The sequence below is a fragment of the Symsagittifera roscoffensis genome, chromosome 4 (assembly GCF_963678635.1).
Source record: "Symsagittifera roscoffensis chromosome 4, txSymRosc1.1, whole genome shotgun sequence".
Lineage (NCBI taxonomy): Eukaryota > Metazoa > Xenacoelomorpha > Acoela > Convolutidae > Symsagittifera > Symsagittifera roscoffensis.
In genome coordinates this window covers 72,783,373-72,804,234 of record NC_087065.1, presented here as the reverse complement: position 1 = coordinate 72,804,234, position 20,862 = coordinate 72,783,373, and the positions used below count along the sequence as shown (strand labels likewise).

The following is a 20,862-nucleotide window of genomic DNA, read 5'->3' as shown; positions in this document are numbered from 1 at the left end:
GACTTGAGATTTCTAAAAATTTTTCCAAAAATTTAGATTTTTTCAAGAACTTGAGATTTTTTCCGAAAACTTGAAATGTTTGCACAAAAACTTACCATCTGAAACTTACTCTGATACTAAAAACTAATTATAGAGCTATAGACTATAGAACTAAATATAGACTAACTAAAAACTAACTAACTCTAAAACTAATTATAGGACCTTACCTTGAGAAATCGATTCCATATCTTAATTAATAGGATAATTAGCTTTTACTAGTCAAAATAATGTTATTCAAGGTGTTATGCAAAACAAGCTCATTAAGCTCCGAACACACTCCACGAGAAAGTACGATCGAACATTTATATTAAAAATATTAAACATAGCAAATAAAAATTTATATGAGATATTGCAGCCTGAAAAAATCTAGATATCTGTACAGTTTTGATAGAGTTCTAGTAATTTGATAAATTTTATTTTAAAAAAATTCTACTGAATACTATGAAATATTTTCAACGCATTTCTCAATTGTTTTTTTTATGCTTTTGTTCAAAGGTTCGGATTGATGATAAAACCAACTCGAGTGATAACCGGATTCAAATTTTTGTGAACTCTCAATGGAAATCGATCCAAAAATTTTAAATCGACAGAGAACTGCATTGGCGGCTTGCTTACGGGAATTTATTTTACAGAAACTGCACTAAAAAACGAATGAGCTATTAAATGGATACGTTTTTGCTAAAAAAAAATTGTAACAAAAGTAGCGGATAACTATATATCATCGAAAAGTTGATTCGTTTTGCCTATCTATCTTTTTGTAAACTTCCTAGTTCAGTGTTTTGATTCAGTTCATAGAGTAGCGCGTTCTCAAGCAGATAAATGATGGCTTATTCATCGAAAGTCATAATTTTTTTGTTGTTTTTGATAACTGACAGTAAAAAGATGAACATTTGGATAATTTTGTTCGACGTTGAACATTTCCAGATGATAATATACATACGACTGCACTTGAAACCTACTTCAAAATTAAAAATTAGGTTTAAAGCAAGAACATAGAGTTATCTGGTTCAGAAATTTTTCCAAAGGTTCTCAGCAAATGGAGTTTTTGGTGTCACCTTTGCTTTGGATTTTGTAACGATGGTTGCAAAGATAGTTTTCCAGCTTAAAAACAGTCAAATATGGTAATTATTTGTAATTCATTGGAGTTTTTGTTAACTTTGATGAATTATGTTGCTTTCTTTCTTTCACACTAAGCAACTCAAAAATGTTCGTTCAATTGATACATTTTTCCACTAAATCATCAAAAACTTTTGTTGAAAACAAGCAACAATAGTTCCTATGGAAGATATATGACGCATAAATCTAAAAATTGCTTTCAAGATCTACATTTATTTATTTTGTTAAAAAATATATATAAAAAAAGGCTGTAAAATTTTTTTAGAGAAATTATCATAGGTTGAGCTGGATTAAAATTATGTTTATTCTCTCAATTGATTCGATATTTAAGATATTTTTGGTAGACTTAAGAAAAAGCAGAAAGCCTAGTTTTCTTGCAAAACTCTATTTGTATTTCAGTTATGAAACTCCCAAGAAAGGTCTGCCACAAAAACTTTCAGATAATATCCATTAGATTTGCTCTGATTTCATTCATCTATTTTTTCGTATAACGTCACCTAAAAATTCTTTTTCTACCATGTGCTTATCGATTCTTTTTTGAATGCTTTAAATGGTTTCAATTCTTTCTCAGTTAACCGGTGTTTGGCAATTTTGAAAAAAATCAAGATTAAAAAGACTTTATGAATGTTTTTTAAGTATTTAGTATTTTTAAGAAAAAATGTTTTTCTGCTGACAAAAATCAAAGTACTTTCTGAATTAGAGAAATTTTATCTGCTTAATGTAATTTTGTTTAAAATGCAAGGCATTACTCCGGCGTTTGAGGTTTACCACTAACTTAATCTCTACCAGCAAACTGTTCGGTCAATTGATACTATATTATCTCTAAATTCCTTTGTGCTGCCTAAATTTTCATGCAAAGTGAGTTCACTAGCGAGACATATATAAAGCAGAAAGCAGGAAATAAATTAGAACATTAGACTTCTTTGGAAAAAGCATGATAAAACTATCTTGTAGAAGCAAAAGAGAGGTTATAAACAGTTATGAAAAAAAATTAGCTGAAATATAACTAATTTCTAAAATGCTTATGTTTAGCTTTTACCAAGATCCGTTCAAAACTAATACAGTTTGATAAGCAGAAGATCTTTGGAGTTGAGGTACAAGAGTGCAATTAAACCGAAAGTTCTTCCATTATTTCCCATGTTGAAATACTATGATAATTGTGATAAACACTTGGATAAAATATGAGTTTGTGTCAATTTAGCAAGTATTTTGAACTTTTTTTAGAATTTGCATTGATTTTGATCATTGACAAAAAACTAGGAAGATTCGAATTATTGATGGTTGGAAATGGTTTTGATAACTAAATTAACCTTTACTTGACAAAAAACCTGTTAAGAAAACACATGAAAAGTGTTAAATGGAAAAATTGGGTAGCTGCTGATTCTAATTTGAAGCATTTTAAATTACTTGTTCAAAAAATATGGTAATTTTGAAGATTGTTCCGATAATTCGGGAGTGTCAGCATGGGTTCGGCTTAGATCAAATTTTTTAGTTTTTCTCTCATCTTAACATGATACTAACTATTCAGCAGCCAAAATTTTGAGATTTCTGAAAATTTTTCTAAAAAAATTACCATCTGAAACTTACTATTTGAAACTAATTAAAAGACGTTGAGAAATCTAATGTTACTTAGGATTTTTAACCTTCCCGTTTGGTTTTTAAAAATTGCTGTATCGGCAAAATCGAGTACCAAACATTTTTTGAAAACCAAAATTTTCCCCGAAATTTACTATTTTACCAATTAAAAGCTATTATCTATCCTAATACATTGGGAAATCTCTACCCTATCTTAATACATCAGATTTTCAAACTTCCCGTCTGAAAACATTGCTGTATTGGCACATCGGGCGCCAAACATTTTTCGAAAACCAGAATTTTTCTCGAAACTTACCATCTGAAACCTATAACCTATCTTAATACATTGTGAAATCTATTCCCTACGTTAATAGATAGGGTACTGACCGGATACTCTACAGCCTGTGTTAATACATGGGGATCAGCAGCCCCTACGCCCAACGAGTTGCTCCAACATATACTACTCATACAATTTCATAAAAACTCATTTTATTCAAACAGGAAATTACATTCCTCATTCAGACAAAATACATTATTTAGAAGGAAATTCTGATAAGACCACATGCTATTAGGCCGGTGTTTGTCTTTAATATTCAGTAACCAATTTTGAAAATAGAAACAAATAATCCGGAGCCAAAAATCGCGAAGTAATCTACGTTTAAACATCATTTTAAAGTGAAAAAACCAAAACAATGCCAAACTCTGCAATACAAATAGCAAGATACCAACATCACTATTTGGAACTTGTGGAATTTTTCTTTTGTAACTTTCGAAACGGTTTTTAACATTTGGTTTTGCAAATTAAAAAGAAGTAGGAGTATTTTTACTTGCCAACAATTATGTTAACACAACGAAAGAATCTCTATGCCCAGGTCGGGCTACTTGAGACAAGGCTGCCTGTTGCCCGCCGCAGTGGTATCCAGAAACAACGCTCTCAACTGCTTCCTTTTTGTGCCATCTCTTCGCATCATTCGATCCACTCACTCTCCGTTTGATATCAAATTCTTTGCTCATGAAGCAAAAATTTTCTGAGGCAGGCTGTAGATTTTGGACTCTTTGCTATCAAAACTTTCCTCGATTCCAAATCTTATCCGGGTTTTGACCTTCGTTTCCTCTCTGGGTTTTGACATCTTTTGATATATCGCCATTCAGTTGGACTCTACTTCCCAAAAAACTTTTTCTCTTTTAAACTCTTGGTTATTGACAGTAAATTTCTGGACATCGCTGTGAGAGCAGAGCTTGGTCTGGTTACTTCAAGTCCAACGTACGCTGCGTTTTCGGCCACTTGATCAAGAAACTTCTGTGCGTCTGTCGGGTTTTGTCGAGCAGGCAGATGTTATCTGCAAAATCCAGATCCGCATCAACCATATCGTCTAATGCAATTCCAAGTTTTTCTCCTTCAAGGGCTCTGGATATTGCCCAGTCGATGGTCAAACAAACGAAAAATTCTAACCTCATTGAATGTTAATTTGCAATTCAACTTATCATGAAAACTCATAAACAACTTTTCTATACGAAAAGGGAGAAATTTTAGAGAGGGAGGACTTAAAAAATATTCTGCTACTACAACTTTCGCCACCGTAAACAAAAAATGAGGGCAAAATTTGATTCAGAAAACAAAAACCATCTCAATAATAACATTTATCATCAACATCGTTTAAAAATTTTGCATTTCTGTCGCTTTCAGTCCTCGTTTGGACTGGGCGTCCTGCTACGATGCGCTTTCTTTTTCTTTTTCTTTTTGCTCGACTGGGGACTCTTCTCTCTTATATTTTTGCCCCCCTCATTGTTGCTATCTGACTTCTCTCCACTGGTGTCGATTATCTGCACACTCCCCACGACTGACTCCGAAGACTCCCCGACTCCACTGCGACCCGGGGATTTGGATCTGGACTTGTGAGCAGCCTTCTTTTTCCGGCGTCTTCTATCTAGAACAAAGACAGTTATTTTGGATATTTTTGTATAACGCAGCGTTGTTTTTCTTCTATTTAAATATTTAACTTCCTTTCTGTAGTTTGTTATCGGGGAAAGGAATTGATGACAGTGGGAAATCATTTAGCCTCCATAGAAGGTCAACACAAAGGCGAAGCTGAGCTTCGCAGCTCTTGCGACAAAAATATGAATGACTATGATAAAAATCAAACGTAAGAAAATGAAATTTTCAAAAAATCGTTCGTTTTGTCAATAAAAATTGAAACATAAGCCGAAAACATCCGGAATAAAATTGCCTGCACCATTAGATTTAGAAACTCTACAAAGAGCTTTGGGAATGCTATTAAGAAGGCAGATAGACAAAAATCTAAATATGCCAAAATTTTCAATTTGCAAAAAACAGTTCTCAACTGGAATCAAACTCTCGGGCTTTGTCGTTTCAAATATAGGGGTTAAAACTTGGAATCAAGCTGAACCATCGGGCGACGGGAACCAAGCCGACAAAAATAAACAGAGGGACGATAGCCAGAAAAATCACAAAAACTCTAGTTTGCAAAAAAGAGCCATGCCCGATTCGAACCCCAAGCCTTTGACATCTAAAACTGCTGTTTTACCTCTAAGCCAGATGCACCGGACGGTTGATTGGATTTGAAATTCTAATTACCAAGCGGTAACAAGGCCGAAAATACCTGAGCAGAAACCCTTCATGTCGAAAAAGTTCTTAACTTATAAAAATGTTAAGTCCCGTTTAACCTCAGAGCACATACACACGCGCAAAAAAAAATTTCGGTCGTAACGACGCAAAAAGAGGCCACTAGGTCCATATTAATTAAGCGGAAAATTATTAAGCCGATAGGAAAGACAAAAAATGAAGAAAAAAAAAGAATTTTTTTTTAAACAAATCGAGCTGGTAAAAGTGCAACCAAAGTAAAAAGCAAATTTCGATTCGACCGGATTTTTAAATTGCTAAAAACAACTGCAGTGAGAATTTGTTACAGCTAAAATATACGATTATTAGATGTGGCAACAAAGCCTACAAAAAATAATCCGAAATTTTATTGATTCGGAATATTTACCGTTTGAAAAAAAGTAGTCCTGGCCATATTCGAACACAGGACCTTCGCCGTCCTAGGCGTATTGGTTACTACTAGGCTAAGTGTGCAAGAGACTGCAAAACTTGAATTCACTATGAAGAAAGGTACATCAGGAGTCCAATGAGACCTGTGGACAAAGTTATTCACGGGAAAAAAAATCGAGTACCCGATTTTAATACCCTACCTTATCGCAAAGGTAATTGTAGCTTCTTGCGGAATAATAGCTGGTGCTTTAATACTTAATTTTATTCACTCCTAACTGAAAGGGGGTCATTCAATTATTAAAACCGGATTTTCATCAAAACTAGACAATTTAAAATTTTAATTGCAACTCAGATTACCAGATTACTGGCTGTTGCATTCAACAATGAAAAAGCAGAAAAATAATTCAAAACAAGAATGGCCTTAGCTGTGCCAGTAACACAAAAGATTCCTATCACAGTTATTTTTGAAAAAAAAATTATTTTTTAATTTAATTTTTAAATTTGCGTAATTTTTGTGCATGAAGAGAAGAGATCAAAATGAGCTTTTAGCAATACAATAGTTACGACCTCAATTAAGAAAAATTAACTTTAAACAATTTTTTTTTCAATTTTCTTTTGATTTATTCTTCTTTAGACCAGACGAAAAGTTTTTCACAATATACCTTAACTTATTTACATTAACCTTAACTTTAGCTTTTACTGAAACAGATGAATGGAATTAAGTTGCTTCGAAAATAGGAATATGGGCTTAAATTCAAATAGGTGCCTATCTGCCATAAATCACCGACTTTATGGAATAAGCCATCTCGTTTTAAATTTAACGATGAATCTCTTTAATATAAACCGAATGTCCCAAGTCAATTTCTTGGAAACATCGTAAACAATTGTACCAACCAAGTTCATATTTGTAGCTGAAAGTCGAACCCCATTTTACGTCGTTTCCGCTTTTGTTCTTGGAGAACGTTAATTCAAAATGTGCGTGAAGTCTCATGAAAAAAAAAACAAATCACAAACAAGCTTTGTATGTGACAATTCACTTTGTTCGTTACTACTTAAACAAATAAACAACATGAATTACTCAAGTAAAAATTCACTGTCACAAGTATAAAAAATAGTTTCCACACTCACGATTTAACTGATTTAATTTTAACTTTCAGGACGTTTAGCATTAAACTAATTAAACTGATTAACCTTTAAGTGGCTTCTCCACTACAAATTTGGCAGTTTTAAGCACGGGCGATGACGGTACAACCGCTTCATTCTTCGCATTCTTATTTTCAACGTCCGCGTCATTTTCCTAAAACACAAAGGCAAATTCTTTTGTCTGCCGTTTCTCCGCGGCCTAATGACTAAGTGACGCTCATCTGCTTCAATAAGAAGCAATTTGAGCCCAAAAATTCAAATTCGCTGTGATGTTATTCAGGATGTTTCCAGAGCAAGAACACCTCTGAAACTAATTATGATTTACTGGCTATTTCACCCAATAAAATCAAAATTTCTCTATACGTGATCACGTAAGCTCCTCCCAAATAGTTTCATCTAGCATGTGTCAAAATTTCAATCCTATATCTTTAATAGTTGTTGAGAACACGGCAAAAATTGAAGAAAAAACCGCTCGTTTACTCGTTAAAGGCAAAAATTTGCAACTTTTATGTCCTGAGCAACAAAAAAAAACTGAAGATAAAAATCTAATTGAAGAAAATTGCACAATAATGAGTTAAACATTGAGCTGGAGATTAATTAGGAATTAGATAGAGCTGACCTGGCTAATCTGTAATACGTATATGTCATCCTTGTGTTTGGGTTTGAGAACCAGTCGCTCTTCCCTAACCCGACCCCCCTTGGCAAGTCTCTCCTCTTTGGCCCCGAAAGAGTAATCAGCCCCCCTCTCACTCCCCGCCCGCTCCTTCTCCCCTTCTGACCCTCCTTCTCTTTCTTGACCTCCTTCTGAGTCGAGAGTGATCCCGTCAATTGCCATTCTGACTTCTCCGTGCTCGCCCAGACTTCTGAAAGTGAAATAATTTGAAGCATTGCTTGGTAGGTAATGCAAGTGGGTGCCGGACATCAAGCCGACGGGACTTCAAGCCGAATCGTAAAATTAGGGACTTCAAGCCGAAAATTTTCTCATTAAGTCATGAAATAAGATTAATTTGAACACTTTTCTGAAGATTTTCTCATTTTCATGATCTTTAGTCGGTATTTATCAGCGTTTTCATGAAATTTAAATCTCCAAATGATGTTTAGGAAAGTTGAAAAATAAAACACGGCTAAGGCAAATTTCTTGTTTATAATTTATGCATTTCAAAAACCGGCTGATATTATTAACGGATGTCAATCCTAAGTGATTCATTGTCATAAATAACGCTTATTATGGACTAAACTAGCGTAAGATTTTGAACAGCAACGTTGTACAGATGAAAAAATATTGATTTGAGGTGCTTGTAAAGTTTAATTTTTGGCCTGAAGTCCCTTCGACTTGAAGTCCCGTCGGCTTGTTGTCCTAGACCCAATGCAAGTATCTCAGAGCTTCTCGACAACACACCGTATGATATTTACTTTCAAAAAACATATTTTTCTTACACATTTTTACCAACACTAAAACGATCATGTTATTATATGATTTTTTACTAAGCCTGATCATTACGATTTGCTAACTCAAAAAAAAAAAATTTGCAATCGAAGTTTTTAAAATAAAAAGTTGAGTTATCAAAATCTACATTAAATTATTTCAAAACTCAAATAAAACTAGAACTTTGAACTGAATTGCATACTCAATTTTCGTATTCCAAGTTTCTAAAACAGTAACTTGGGTTGTTAAAATCTAAGTAATACTATTCAAAAACTCGATATAAAAGAAACTCTCCAACCAAACCTATCTCTAATGACCGCTGAGTCAATGGAGTCCTGTTCTGCTAAGTTGAGTGCTTCCAACTGCCTGCGTGCATTCCGACGTGCCCTCCGAGTAGTCCTGCACTGGGCAGGCCCAAACATCTTCGCGTCTATCTCAGCTCGCAACAACTCAGCCGCACGCAGAGCCTGAAAAAAGGGTGAATTATTATAATGAAATGAATTCACAGTTTGACATTAGCAAGACTGAATATAAATAAGGATAGCCGGTTACTGTGCAAGTGGCACAGAATGTTCCGACCCACCTTACAAAAGGCTAATTGCAAAACAGTTTTTGTAGACAATTGATTAGAAAAACGAAAAAAAAAATCGTCAAAAATCAAAAAAGTTCCAAAAACTAACTTTACTCGTGTAAAACTAATTTTTCACGGCTTAAATTAAGCATAAATAAGCCTTTGTAAGCCTGCTTACCCTCACCTTATTAGCTTGTAATTAGACCAAAAATCAAAAATTGCAAACTGGTCGAAAAGGGCTTTTATATGATACATGACTCGACCTATTCCGATGATTATGCGTAGTATCTGATTTTGTGTGAAAAAGGAAAAAAAAACTACAACACACCCGAATACAAAGTTCCTCCACATTTTTCAAATAGTCGGAACAAAAAAAATTTCTTAAATATTAATTTTATAAGCAAACTTAGTGGCTTCCAATGTCTGATTGCAAGACTACAAACCAAAAATTTTCGAAATAACTCAAAAATTTGCTGTTTTACCGAAACTTTATTTTTCTCTAGTGCCATTTAAAATGAATTTTTCTTCTGAAGTACATTTTAATAACTGCTTTCATATTTAGATTGAACATTGCCTTATGTGTACCTCTTCGTCGGCGTCTGTGTCTAGACTTTGGTCCGACTCATCACTATCTTCTCCAGATTGGGCACTCACATTCTCGTAATCCTCATTGCCACTGCCTTCTCCTCGAACATCATTTTCACCCTGAAAAAGGAATCTCTTACTCAACCAGTATGCATGTATTTTATTTCACTTAATCCAAAGAGGCGGAGAAGAAACTATGACGCAATATGAATTTGGAACAGGGTGGAGGGCGGAAGCAACATTATAACCATTATAAGCACGGAAGTGATTAAGAAAAAGAATGTAAAAGCCCTAGCCTTTCTAAGAACATTTCTAAAAAAAAACTAAAAACTAGCCAACAGACAGTCAGATAAATTTATGAAACTAAAGTAACTGATAGGTTTTTGAAAATTAATCTAAGAGATTCAAACTAAAAAACTTTATGATAAGTCTAACACCAGGAATTCGCCCCACTTGAGCGCTCTCAATTTTAGGGTATTTTGAAACAAAAACTGATGAACGACTTTTTGCGCCAATTCTCAACTTTTCAGGTGTCAAAGCACCAAAAGAAAAAAGAGCGTATAAAAGTCAATCGTCAAAGTTACAGCCGAGGACAAATATCTTGTAATTTTTTTCTTCGCCGAGCAAAAGAACAAATATTTTTAAAGGGTTTTTCATTTTCTCTGCAAATATTTAAGATTCAGGCTCAAACTTTGATACACTGTCTAGAATAATCCAACTTCATCAAAACTTGATTATTTTGGCTATGGAGGCAACAAGTAGCTCTAAAAGGGTCAAAAATTTACAACGAAAAGAAAAAAATAACTAGCTCTTTCTCTTTTCCTTCCCGGACAATTTGAACTGTAACTTTACTAGTAAAAAATTACAGGTGGGGGAAAGGAATAGAGCCGAGTAACTAATTAAATTCTAATTTGTGCCGTAATCGAAACCCGACCTCAAAATTAAGAGTGACTCGTCCCAGCATCTGCGCCATGGTCGCTTGAAAATCGTCATTTACTAGCCACCGATAAACCGAAAAAAAATACAATGCTAAGCTTTTTTTGTGTCTTTTTTGTCCAATTTTAAAGATTGGGAGAAGTAATATTTTTACCTACTTATAACTTTTAAAAACTTTTTCCCAAAAAAAAAACAAATATTTCACAAGACCTCAATAAAACCTAAACAACTCCGTTCCTTGGCACTTAAAAAATTTTGCTTTTTGCTCATTGAAAACAGAAAGACAGTAAAAACAGACAAAGAAAACGCGATTAAGCGCTTGCTGTGCAAGTTGCACAGAATGTTCCGACCACAGTTAATTTAAAAACAATTACAGAAATACATATTTTCAAACTTTAGTGCCTTTTTGTGCGCTTTATGGAGAGAAGACCAAAGAGTAACTTGAAAATTAACTTACATATAAGCATTGCCTTTCATTGACTTGAGTTGACCAAAAAATGAGAAACAAAAAACCAAGAAACTATTTCCTACATTTTTTCTCTATTTAATTTAACGTGCCTGGGGAGCGTTACATGAATCTTCCATAAATAAATTTCCTTTAGTAAAACAACGTTTTTCATAAACTAAAAGCCCGATTTTCATATAAGAACTGCTACTCGCTCGCAGTAATTGCTCAAAATGGGATAAAAAAGCAAACAAAGTATAGAAACCTTTAAGTTTCGTTCTCGTCACAACATGAAAGGCTTTAACCTGATATGCCAATCAAATCAGTCTGACATTTTTTTTGTGTTTTCTGAGTTTGCGTGGAAAAGAAGTAGAAAACACGCAGACAAATTCCTTTCCACTTCGATACCAACGGCATTAATAAGTGTCCGATGACGTTAATTGTGACGTGGATATTATTTATTTTCGCAAAATCTGTTTTTTGAATAACGATATGCGAATGGAGGTCACAAAGATAGTCAAAAACCTCTCTCCAACTACTTTCAAAAAGTGCCAATTTTTCTAGGATTATTAAAATTTGGATATCTAAACGGAAACTTTAACAAATCATGTCATAATGAACAATCTGTTATCAATCAGTATTTGGTTTTCATGACACTAATTGCTTTGCAACATAGCAAACAGACAGTTGGTTAAGAGTCGTTGAACACAAAACAGAAAAAAAACTGACTTGTTTTTTGAAACTTATCTCAATTATCGAAACTCAAAGTAAATAAGGAGAAGACGGCTTTCAAGTTCACCAATTCTAGATCAATTTATGAGTGACTCTTTTTTGATAGAATTAACGCAATTGAGAAAATAGATCAATAGGTAAGTTTTTCATTTTGCTGCGAAATCTGAAAATTAAAATCCACTTAAGAAACTAGAAGTTAATGACGTTTTTTGTGACCTCTACATTTTTGCTGTTTGATAGTGGGGTTTGCCTTCCTTTTAACAAACAAAGGAATAGAACTGAACTAAACTTCAAAAAATCAAAAGTCAAACCGCTAAAAACCTAGATTGAGCATGAACAAAATTTAATACTTTTCCTGGAAAAACTTTTAAAAAATCATCACTAACTATATAAGAATCTTCACCAAGTTCATCGACTCTTAATCAGTCGTTTCTGTAGATGATGATCGTCAAACACTTCTTTCGCAAGTTTGGATCTTTTTAACTATTTCCCTACAGCAAAATAGGGGGAATTCGTCACCAGGTACAAAAATCAGATATGCTTAGACGTAATTAGTTCGTTGTAGGCAAGGTCGCATGAAGAATTAAAAAGAAATCACAAGTCAAACCGCAAAAAATCAAAATTGAGAGTGAACAATTTTTTAGACGTTTTTGAAAAAAAATCACTAAGACCTAAATAAGAGTACTTACTATTTTCGTTTTTTTTTAAATCAATATACATCAAATTTTAACCTTTTTTGTGTCAGTAGTATTCGGTTCAGGTTTCTTTTTGGGCTGCATGCGCAGAATACCTGAAATGGAATTGAATGCTAAAAAGTTCACAATAAAATAAGTTCACAAGTCATCTTTGGCAAATAAAGTTTTCATTTTTGACACCATCGCATATTTTTACTCAGAGGCGAAGCTGCGATTCGCAAACACGGTGAAGCTGCATTTCACAAAGAGGCTGGAAAATGAAAAAAAGAGCTCTGAAATGTCTTAAAAAATGAAATAAAGGAAAGAAAAGGCCAAATAAGCCTGAAGAATCGATCTCCCGATGCAGTCATATAATTGTGTCAATAAAGGAACAAACTGTTTTGGAGTTATTTTTGATTGACTAAACAAAGCCACAGAATGATGGTTTTTAGGGTAAATTGTTGGCCTTGAATTTTGCAAACAAATTGCACTATATCAATTCAGTTGAAACTTTAAGCAAGATTGGTCTCAATCATTTTTTGTCTGAAATCAACCCAAGTTGAGAAAAACGCGTTTTAAAGTTCAAGTTTAAATCATTTTGTCCGGATAGTTTAAATCAGCACTGTATAGCATTATAATGTGTTCGTTAGCTCGCTTGTTTTAAGAAAATTAGAAAAAAATGATCCTTTTAAAATCCTATTTTTTGCAAACGGAGAAGATAGTCTAGCGGGTTCACAATTTCTTCACTGTCAAACTTTCTATCAGCAATGGTTGTACAGTACATGCCTAAGAGGCGGGGAGATTGAGAACGGCTACCAGTCATTTCCGGCCCAAAAACAGTCATTTCCAGTCCAAAAACAGAGTCATTTCCGCCCCAAAACACGGCCCAAAAACATAGTAATTTCCGCCCAAAACACAGTAATTCCCGCCCCAAAACGCGGCTTAAAAACACAGTAATTTCCACCCCAAAAACACAGTAATTTCCGCCCCAAAACACGGCCCAAAAACAATAATTTCCGCCCCAAAAACACAGTAATTTCCGGCCCAAAGTGTCTGGGGCAGAAATGGGTGGTCACGATTAAAAGCAAGATCTGAATGTAGTGCGTAATTACAGTACCCTGGACGGAGTATATTTTGACTCTGCTGTTGAAGCAGGTGCCGAATGAGAAGAGGTTGCCGCCCCCTCCCACAGTGTACAGTTTGTGACCCAGGATGTGACTGGTGTGGTTGATGAGGAGGGCGTCATTCACTCTCACCACACGCAGCATCTCTCGCTTCTCAAGGTCAAACAGCTGCACCAGACTGAACATACAAAACCAACTGACCCTCAGTCTAATTAGTCATTTTTTCTCAAGGTCAAACAACTGCATTAGGCTGAAAAACGAAAAAAAAAAACAACTGACTTTTCAACCTCGGACGAATTTGATTTTTTTTGCAAGTCTAATTTGTCATTTTCTACACCCAATTTTTCTGTAATCAAACATAGCATGAAATAAGCAGATTTATTCTAAATGTCGACTTCGTTCTGACTCATAATTCTAAAAACTCTGCAACCCCAACAGTTTTTTCTGAAGAAGTTTTTCTCTTCTTTGCTCCGAAATAGCATATTATTGTCTACATACTGTAATATGAAAATGTGTATGACTTATTCGATATCAAAACAATGTCGTAATCGAATACCCAACAAGGAGACTGTGAGATGTACCTATAGGGCGTGACTGGCACCACACCTCCAACCAACAGTAGCCACTCGGAAGGACTATTACTATGGCCCCCACCCTGCTGGAAGTATACGTGGGATGTGTGACCATAGAGGGGGAGCAGTCCCTCTGCTATGACCTCCACTTCACACAGGGAACTGGTGGGGAAATTGAGTCGGTATAATTTGCTGTTCACGTCACTTTCCTGTAACAGAAAAGAGTCTATTCACATGCAATTGTGCGAAACATTTCAGCCAATCAACTTCCTAAGAACTGTCCAAAACTGAATGATTTATGGGCTTATTCATTTTAGATTTTCAAATTTCAAATTCTAAAATGTTCTAGCATTCGGTCTTCCTGGTGAAGACATTCCGGACTCAACGACGAGTTCAAAAACATTCATATTTTTCACATTGTAAAAGAGGTAAACAGCTCGTTAGTTTGTCCTTTCTCTCGTGAATAAATGGCTCTTTTTAACTTTACGTAAATCCTGGCTATGTAAAGCCACAGCAAATGTTTGCCGGACGCTCAAATTTGCCAAAGTGTAACAATATGCCTTGTATTGTAAAAGTCAAGATATTTTAAAATTTCAGAATTATTTTAAGACAGAAAAACGAAAATGTTAAAAAACTGAAATAAAACGTCGTTTCTTTTTTCCGATCTTTGAAAATGGGTAGGAATTCTGAATTCGGCTGTTTATTTTTTTTGTTTTCATGCAAAAACATAGCCAACAGACAATTGAAAAAGATTCAATGAAGGCAAGGAAACAGGAAAAAAAACGATCACTTCTCGAATTTCAAACGAAGATGGCCTTAAAGCTTTTTGAATTTCCAGAATAAATTATGATTGACACTTTCTTTTGACAAAGTTAACCCAATTTCAGAAACCTGTATCAATAAATAAATTTTTCATTTTTATGGGAATTCTGAAAATTAAAATCGACTGTCGAAACTATAAGTCGATCACGTTTTTGGTGCCTTTACACTTTTGCTATTCGATAGTGGAGTTTGCCTTCCTTTTGACAAATGAAATGAATTGAACTTGGAAATCAAAAGTCAAGCCGCAGTTGTGATTCGAACTATATTTCGAAATTAAAAAAAGTTGTCCCAGTGTCGAGAAAAACTGAAATACAACGGTTGAATATTAGTCTAATTTTGAGCGAGTCAGGTCGGTTGACTAACGTTCTTGATTTTGAGTAATGTTTTTGAGTAACAAAACTTGATTTTAATAAAAACAAAAAACTGGTTTTGAAAAATTGAAAAAAAAGCGCCTTGGCAATTTTTTTTTCATTTTATGTTTGTCATTCATTTTTTGAGAAAAAATGTAGTCTATTGTCTAACTCACAAACTTTCTATGCGTGTGTATAGTTTTCTCGTCACATCAGGCAGTAAAAAAGACACTAAATTGAATAAAAAAACAGAGCCAGCAGACATTTGGAAAAGAGTCACGGAACGCAAGGAAACGAGAAAAAGATGATCACTTGATTTTTAAACAAATCTCAATTTTTGAATTTCAAAACAAAGATGACCTTAAAACTCTGTTGATTTCGAAAACATTTGATTTTTGAAATTTTTTGATAAAATTGAGTAAACTGGATCAATGCGTAAATTTTTTATTCGACTGAGAAATCTGAAACTTTCTTAATAAGGCGTCGATCACGCCTTTTCAGCCATTTCACTTTTCGCGATAGGAGAGCACATTTTGCCTAACTTTAAGCAGATTAATTTGAATTGAATTCAAAAAGTGCGCATATGCGTAATAAGTGCATTCATAAATGCGTTAATATGTATGAAAGAACTTGTGTAGTTATTAGATCACTTTAAAAAAAATTTCCTTAAAAAACAAAGAAAAAAATCACCAAGACTTATATAAGCAACTTCACTACGTTTCTTGACTCTTAAAATGAAAAAAAAACATTTTTTGTTGTTTTTGTATGAAAGTGGTCGGAACATTTTGTGTTACTTGCACAGAAATCGTCTAGCTTTGTTTATTTTTAGATAAGATGTAATTAAATATCCCCATTATAAAAATCTTCCGACATCAAGAAAATTTTGGCGTGCGACCCTCATTGAGCACTTTCCTACACAGAGGTAAAGCGGAGCTTCGCATCACTTGCGATACAACGAAAGCGTACCATTGCAAGATGGAAATAACTAAAAGGAAAAAACGGGAAATACGAAAAATTCAGTCACAGAAAGACGAGAGGAGAGACACAACCACCACAATTAAACAAACTTTGAAAATTTTCGTGTCCACTAGGCCAACAAACGTGGTTAGACGCCAATCGATCCAAAAAAAGTTGCCAAAAATATATGGTTGTCATAAAATTTCAACATTTTTTGAAAATACGAAAAACTCAGTCAGAAAAACAGACGAAAGCACAACCAATAGCATAAAGCGAAGCTTTTAGTATTTTCCCAGCGCCATTAAGCCAACAACACATGGTTAGACGCCAATTGATTCGAAAACAAAAAAGCCAAAAGAAATGGTTGTCACAAAAAACTCAAACACAAAAAATTAAATCTCAGAAAAACAGACGAACATAACCACTAGCACAAAGGAAACTTTTAAAATTTTCAAGCGCTCACAATGCCAATAACACGTAGTTTGCCGCCAATTAAACCGAAAATAAAATGTCAAAGAAATTGTTGTCATAAAAAATTTTGTGAGATTAAAAAGTTTGAATTTTTAACTTTTTTTATTGCCAGCCGACCTTATTTAATAAAAACATGAATAAAAATTTTGTGTCCTTTTACCAATGCAAGATAAGTTCATTAAATCGAAAAAAAACAAGTGCCGCTATTACTTAGGCCGAACAAAACTTCTAAGCGAAAAAACCAAAAAAAAAAACGGTAAAAATACCAATCACTTATAGTAATTTTAAGAAACCACAGGAGTTAATCAACAACAATTGAGACTACAATGAAAACTGATTATAGCGCAAAAAAATTATGGGATCTCAACTGAGCCGACAAATTAAAATCAGATTAATCAACTTTTCCCATAAAAAAATTGAATTTCAGACACCGAAAAAAAACAAGATCCGGCCGTGACTCGAACCCCAAACATTAGGTTCGAGAGGCAGCTGCATTGCCTCCATACCAATTGCGATGAATTAACACCTCACTTTTGATTTCGTATGAACCAAAGGTGAAATGATTCAAGTGATTCTGTTAAACTAGTTGTTAACCCGAAAAAAGTCTATATTCCGATTTGATAACGCTTGCTAAATTCAAGCGTAACAATGATCTTTTTGAAGAATTGTTCAAAATGAAACAACAGAAGATAGTAGCTCTAGCCTGGTTGTTGAATATGCCTCCGGACAGAATGAGGGAAGCATCTTTATAGTGACAGATAGAGTGGGAGTGACGAGGGGGCAGCGGGGGTGTAGTAGGAGGGGGAGGGGGACTGTCAGGTGCAGATCCAACCACTACTTCTTTGTTATCTTCTTTCGTTTGGTTTGGAGAGGTGAACGAGATGAACTCTACTTCACTCCATAAGTTGGTGAAGGGGTCGTAGAAAAACGCATCTAAACTCAAAAAACTAAATGAACAACTAGCATCAGTATGTCCATTTAAAAAAAAATTAAATTTAAATTTAAATTGTTCAAGAAAATTATAAAAATTATTGGCATCAATTAAAATTTTTCTGAAACTACTCAAATTGAGTGGGCTCATAATTTTATCTTTGAATAAATTGAAATTTAAAAAAATCAAATTTATTTATATTGTTTTTTTAAATGGACATAACAGGCTAGCAAGTTTTTTTTTAGTATTTCGAACTTATATCTACAGTCTTTTATATCACAAAGCAACATTGACGTTACAGTGGCACTTTATATAATTGAAGCTAAAACTGCATTCACCTTAACATTCTGCTTTCATTTGTTTCCTTAAATTAAAATAACTCCATAATTGGCAGAATAAAATAAACCAGATCCGTTTTATTGCTCAAATTTAGCTTCATGAAAAGCATCTCTGATCTCACCTGAGAAACTTTTAGTGCTGTCCTTTCCTCCATCCACCAACATCCGATGTTCAACCATAGACTGGTAGTGTCTGGTCAACACTGCACTGGCATGTCTATATCTGGCATTCGGGAAGCAACACACACCCTCCCACTGCTTTTCAAACTTTACCTCTACGTCCCCAAAGTGTCCATCTCGTGCTCCTTCTTCACCGCCTGATATTGTGACCTTTATGAGGTCATTTAGGGGCACTGACGGAGATTTGCGGCCTCCAAAAATGAGCAGGTGATCGCCGCACACCTATTAAAGTTGTAACAATAGTAACCGCTTGCAGTACAAGTAGCACAGAATATTCCAAACAGTTTAAAAATTACTATTACACATTTTCCTTTTTTCAAATTGAGGCTGAATTTTAGCTCGTTGTAAAAACAAAAAAAGCGCCTCTTAAAACATTAACATTGGCCTTGATTGACTACAGTTGTCTTTCGAAAACGGACAACAAAACAAACTCGAAATCAAAACTCAACACAGAGGCGAAGCTTCGCTTCGCAAAGACCAGCGAGAACAAGACAAAAGACAGCTCTATAAAGTGCAATAAAAAGTAGAAATAGGCCTCGAATCAGCAAAAATTCGACTGCGTCAGAGATTCGAATCTGAGATCTAGAGACTTGGAGTCTGACACACTAACCACTCAGCCACGGAAGCTTCATAGGTACCAAACACTAGCCACAAATAAAGCACAGAACAGATGCTAAGCACTTTCTAATGCTACAGTGAAATTTACAAATAAGTGAACACTTTTAATGAATCATTTTATTTGCGAGTTAGGTTAGAAAAAAAAGAAGGTTCGTAATAATACACTAAGCTGATCGCATACGTTAAACAGAAAAATCTAAAACACAACAAGGATAGCAGGCTTCTGTGCAAGTAGCGCAGAATGTTCCGAAAAACTTCATAAAAAATAATCAGGCTCAAATTACATTTTGCGTTTTGACTTTTGATTTATTAAATGCGTAGTTCGTTTCTTCTGTTAAAAGGAAGGCAAACTCCGCTATCCAATAACAAGGTATAAAGGTTACAAAAACGTGATCGAGTTTTAAATTCAAAAGCGTGATCGACTTCGCAGCGAAATATAAAAATCACCTGTTGATCCAGTTTTTTCATAATTTGTATCATAAATTGTTCTTGAAATTCAAAGATCTTTAAGGCCATGTACTTTTTTTTCGCAAACATCGGAAGTTGAAGTTTTTCCACAAAACAAGTCAGTACTTTCTCCCGTTTACTTGCGTTAATTAACTCTTTTCCAAACGTCTGTGGTGTGATGAGAGAAATATACAAACGCGTATAAAATGAGTAAGCTAAGCATAAGAAAAAGTTGTTTTCAAAAAATGAGAAACAGGCAAAAAAATGTCAATAAAATTTTCAACCTTTTTTTCTAAATTTACACAATAATTTCTAATTTTTTTAAAATTGTTTGAAAAGTGACATATGAAGATTTTTCAAATATTTTTTAAAAAGTAAAAGCAAGTTTACTGATCATAAATATTCAATTTTCATATAAAGAACGTCAAACATCAAAACAAACATCAAACATTTAAATGTCGTTTGAATCACGGTTGATCTGACTTTCCGCTGATAGAATACTTGACTCATTCCGAAGATGACTTATGGTACATGTTTTTGCGTGGAAAAAAAACTCAAGCACGCCCGAAGTCCGAAGTCAAAGATCGTCTCCTTATTCAATAGTCAGAAAACTGGGTACAGTTAAGCCATTCAAGAAGTATCTCTTACGCGTTTTCATTTCTTAGCGTCAGATGGAAAAGATCACGATTATCTTGCAAAACAAAGAAAACCAGCCGTTCTACGACATTATTGTTCCGACTTTCGATACGAAAGTAGCGGAATATTTGTGCTCGGGTGGATTTGTTTTCTTCAGACAAATTTCGACTTTTTAACTAGCCATTTTTGACGGAAATTTTTTTATATCATTCGAAAGTTATTGTTGTCATGAGCTTAAATTTGAAAAGATATTTCATCTGTGACCATTTTTTGTAAAGTTATGGGAGTTTAAAGATTGCCATTTTGACCGAATTGGGACAATCAACGCGCGATATATTTTGCGCTATTCACGCGTAAAAGGAGATTTATTCCGTCTGAAAAACTGTTCCAAATTGATTGAAGGAGGCTTATTGGCCATAATTGATTTGTTATTAGAAGCGAAATCTATCCTTTTGTACTTTGTATGGCGTGCGGGGGGATGATTTTCATTAAAAAACTCAAATTTTAGAAGAAAAAAAATTTCATTTTATTTTATTACATTTAAATTTTTTTTGTTATTACTGCTCCATAAACCTCAAAAGGCAGTCGGAACATTCAGGGCTTCGCCCTGATACGAGCAGTCTGGTTCAGTTTAATATTTTGATAAATTACTGATTTCCTGGCTCAACAGTATTCTCAGTGAGTGTATTTTCACGCAGCTAACGTTTTCAGCAAGAAAACTCTTGAAATAAACAGAGCCATATTTAGTGTTCTCTTTTCGTATTAATCTGTTGAAAAATCATTGTTACCATTGCCTGTCTTTTTTGAATTCTTCGAAACTTCGAAACTCAGTGAGAATTCTGTGAAACCCGTTAATAATAATTCATTTTTTTTAAAAACATTTTGTGCATTTTACCTGCATGACTGCATTTAGTCTCTCCCACAGCGAGTACTTGACCCTCTTGAATGCATCTATCGCGTGATCCTTAATGTCCATGTCTGCTAATAGCATCTGTCGGCTATGTGGTTGCTCTTTATCCCCTCCCTGTTGACTGTCTTCCTTTCCATCTCCCTCTCCCTCCTTCGACTGCAGTCTGAACTCTGACCCGAATCCACCCACCAGGAACAGTCTAGTCACAACCTACTCATCTTCATCACACTTGATCCATACCAAGAAATAAACAA

General features: G+C 34.5%; 2 protein-coding genes across 2 annotated transcripts in view; both read right to left on the bottom strand.

The window, feature by feature from the left end:
• LOC134845014 (spliceosome-associated protein CWC27 homolog) overlaps positions 1 to 20,862 on the bottom strand; it is a 502,234-nt gene that overhangs the window by 436,275 nt on the left and 45,097 nt on the right. The window lies entirely within an intron of this gene.
• LOC134844570 (tRNA wybutosine-synthesizing protein 4-like) overlaps positions 4,335 to 20,862 on the bottom strand; it is a 30,315-nt gene continuing 13,787 nt past the window's right edge. Inside the window, exons 7-17 of the mRNA XM_063861307.1 lie at positions 20,594 to 20,807; positions 17,940 to 18,219; positions 17,252 to 17,481; positions 13,958 to 14,157; positions 13,370 to 13,554; positions 12,310 to 12,368; positions 9,466 to 9,585; positions 8,613 to 8,776; positions 7,503 to 7,746; positions 6,932 to 7,037; positions 4,335 to 4,658 (exon numbers count right to left, since the gene is read on the bottom strand). Coding sequence (XP_063717377.1) covers positions 4,414 to 4,658; positions 6,932 to 7,037; positions 7,503 to 7,746; positions 8,613 to 8,776; positions 9,466 to 9,585; positions 12,310 to 12,368; positions 13,370 to 13,554; positions 13,958 to 14,157; positions 17,252 to 17,481; positions 17,940 to 18,219; positions 20,594 to 20,807 — 2,047 coding nt within the window. The 3' untranslated portion in view covers positions 4,335 to 4,413. The remainder of the gene's footprint in view (positions 4,659 to 6,931; positions 7,038 to 7,502; positions 7,747 to 8,612; positions 8,777 to 9,465; positions 9,586 to 12,309; positions 12,369 to 13,369; positions 13,555 to 13,957; positions 14,158 to 17,251; positions 17,482 to 17,939; positions 18,220 to 20,593; positions 20,808 to 20,862) is intronic.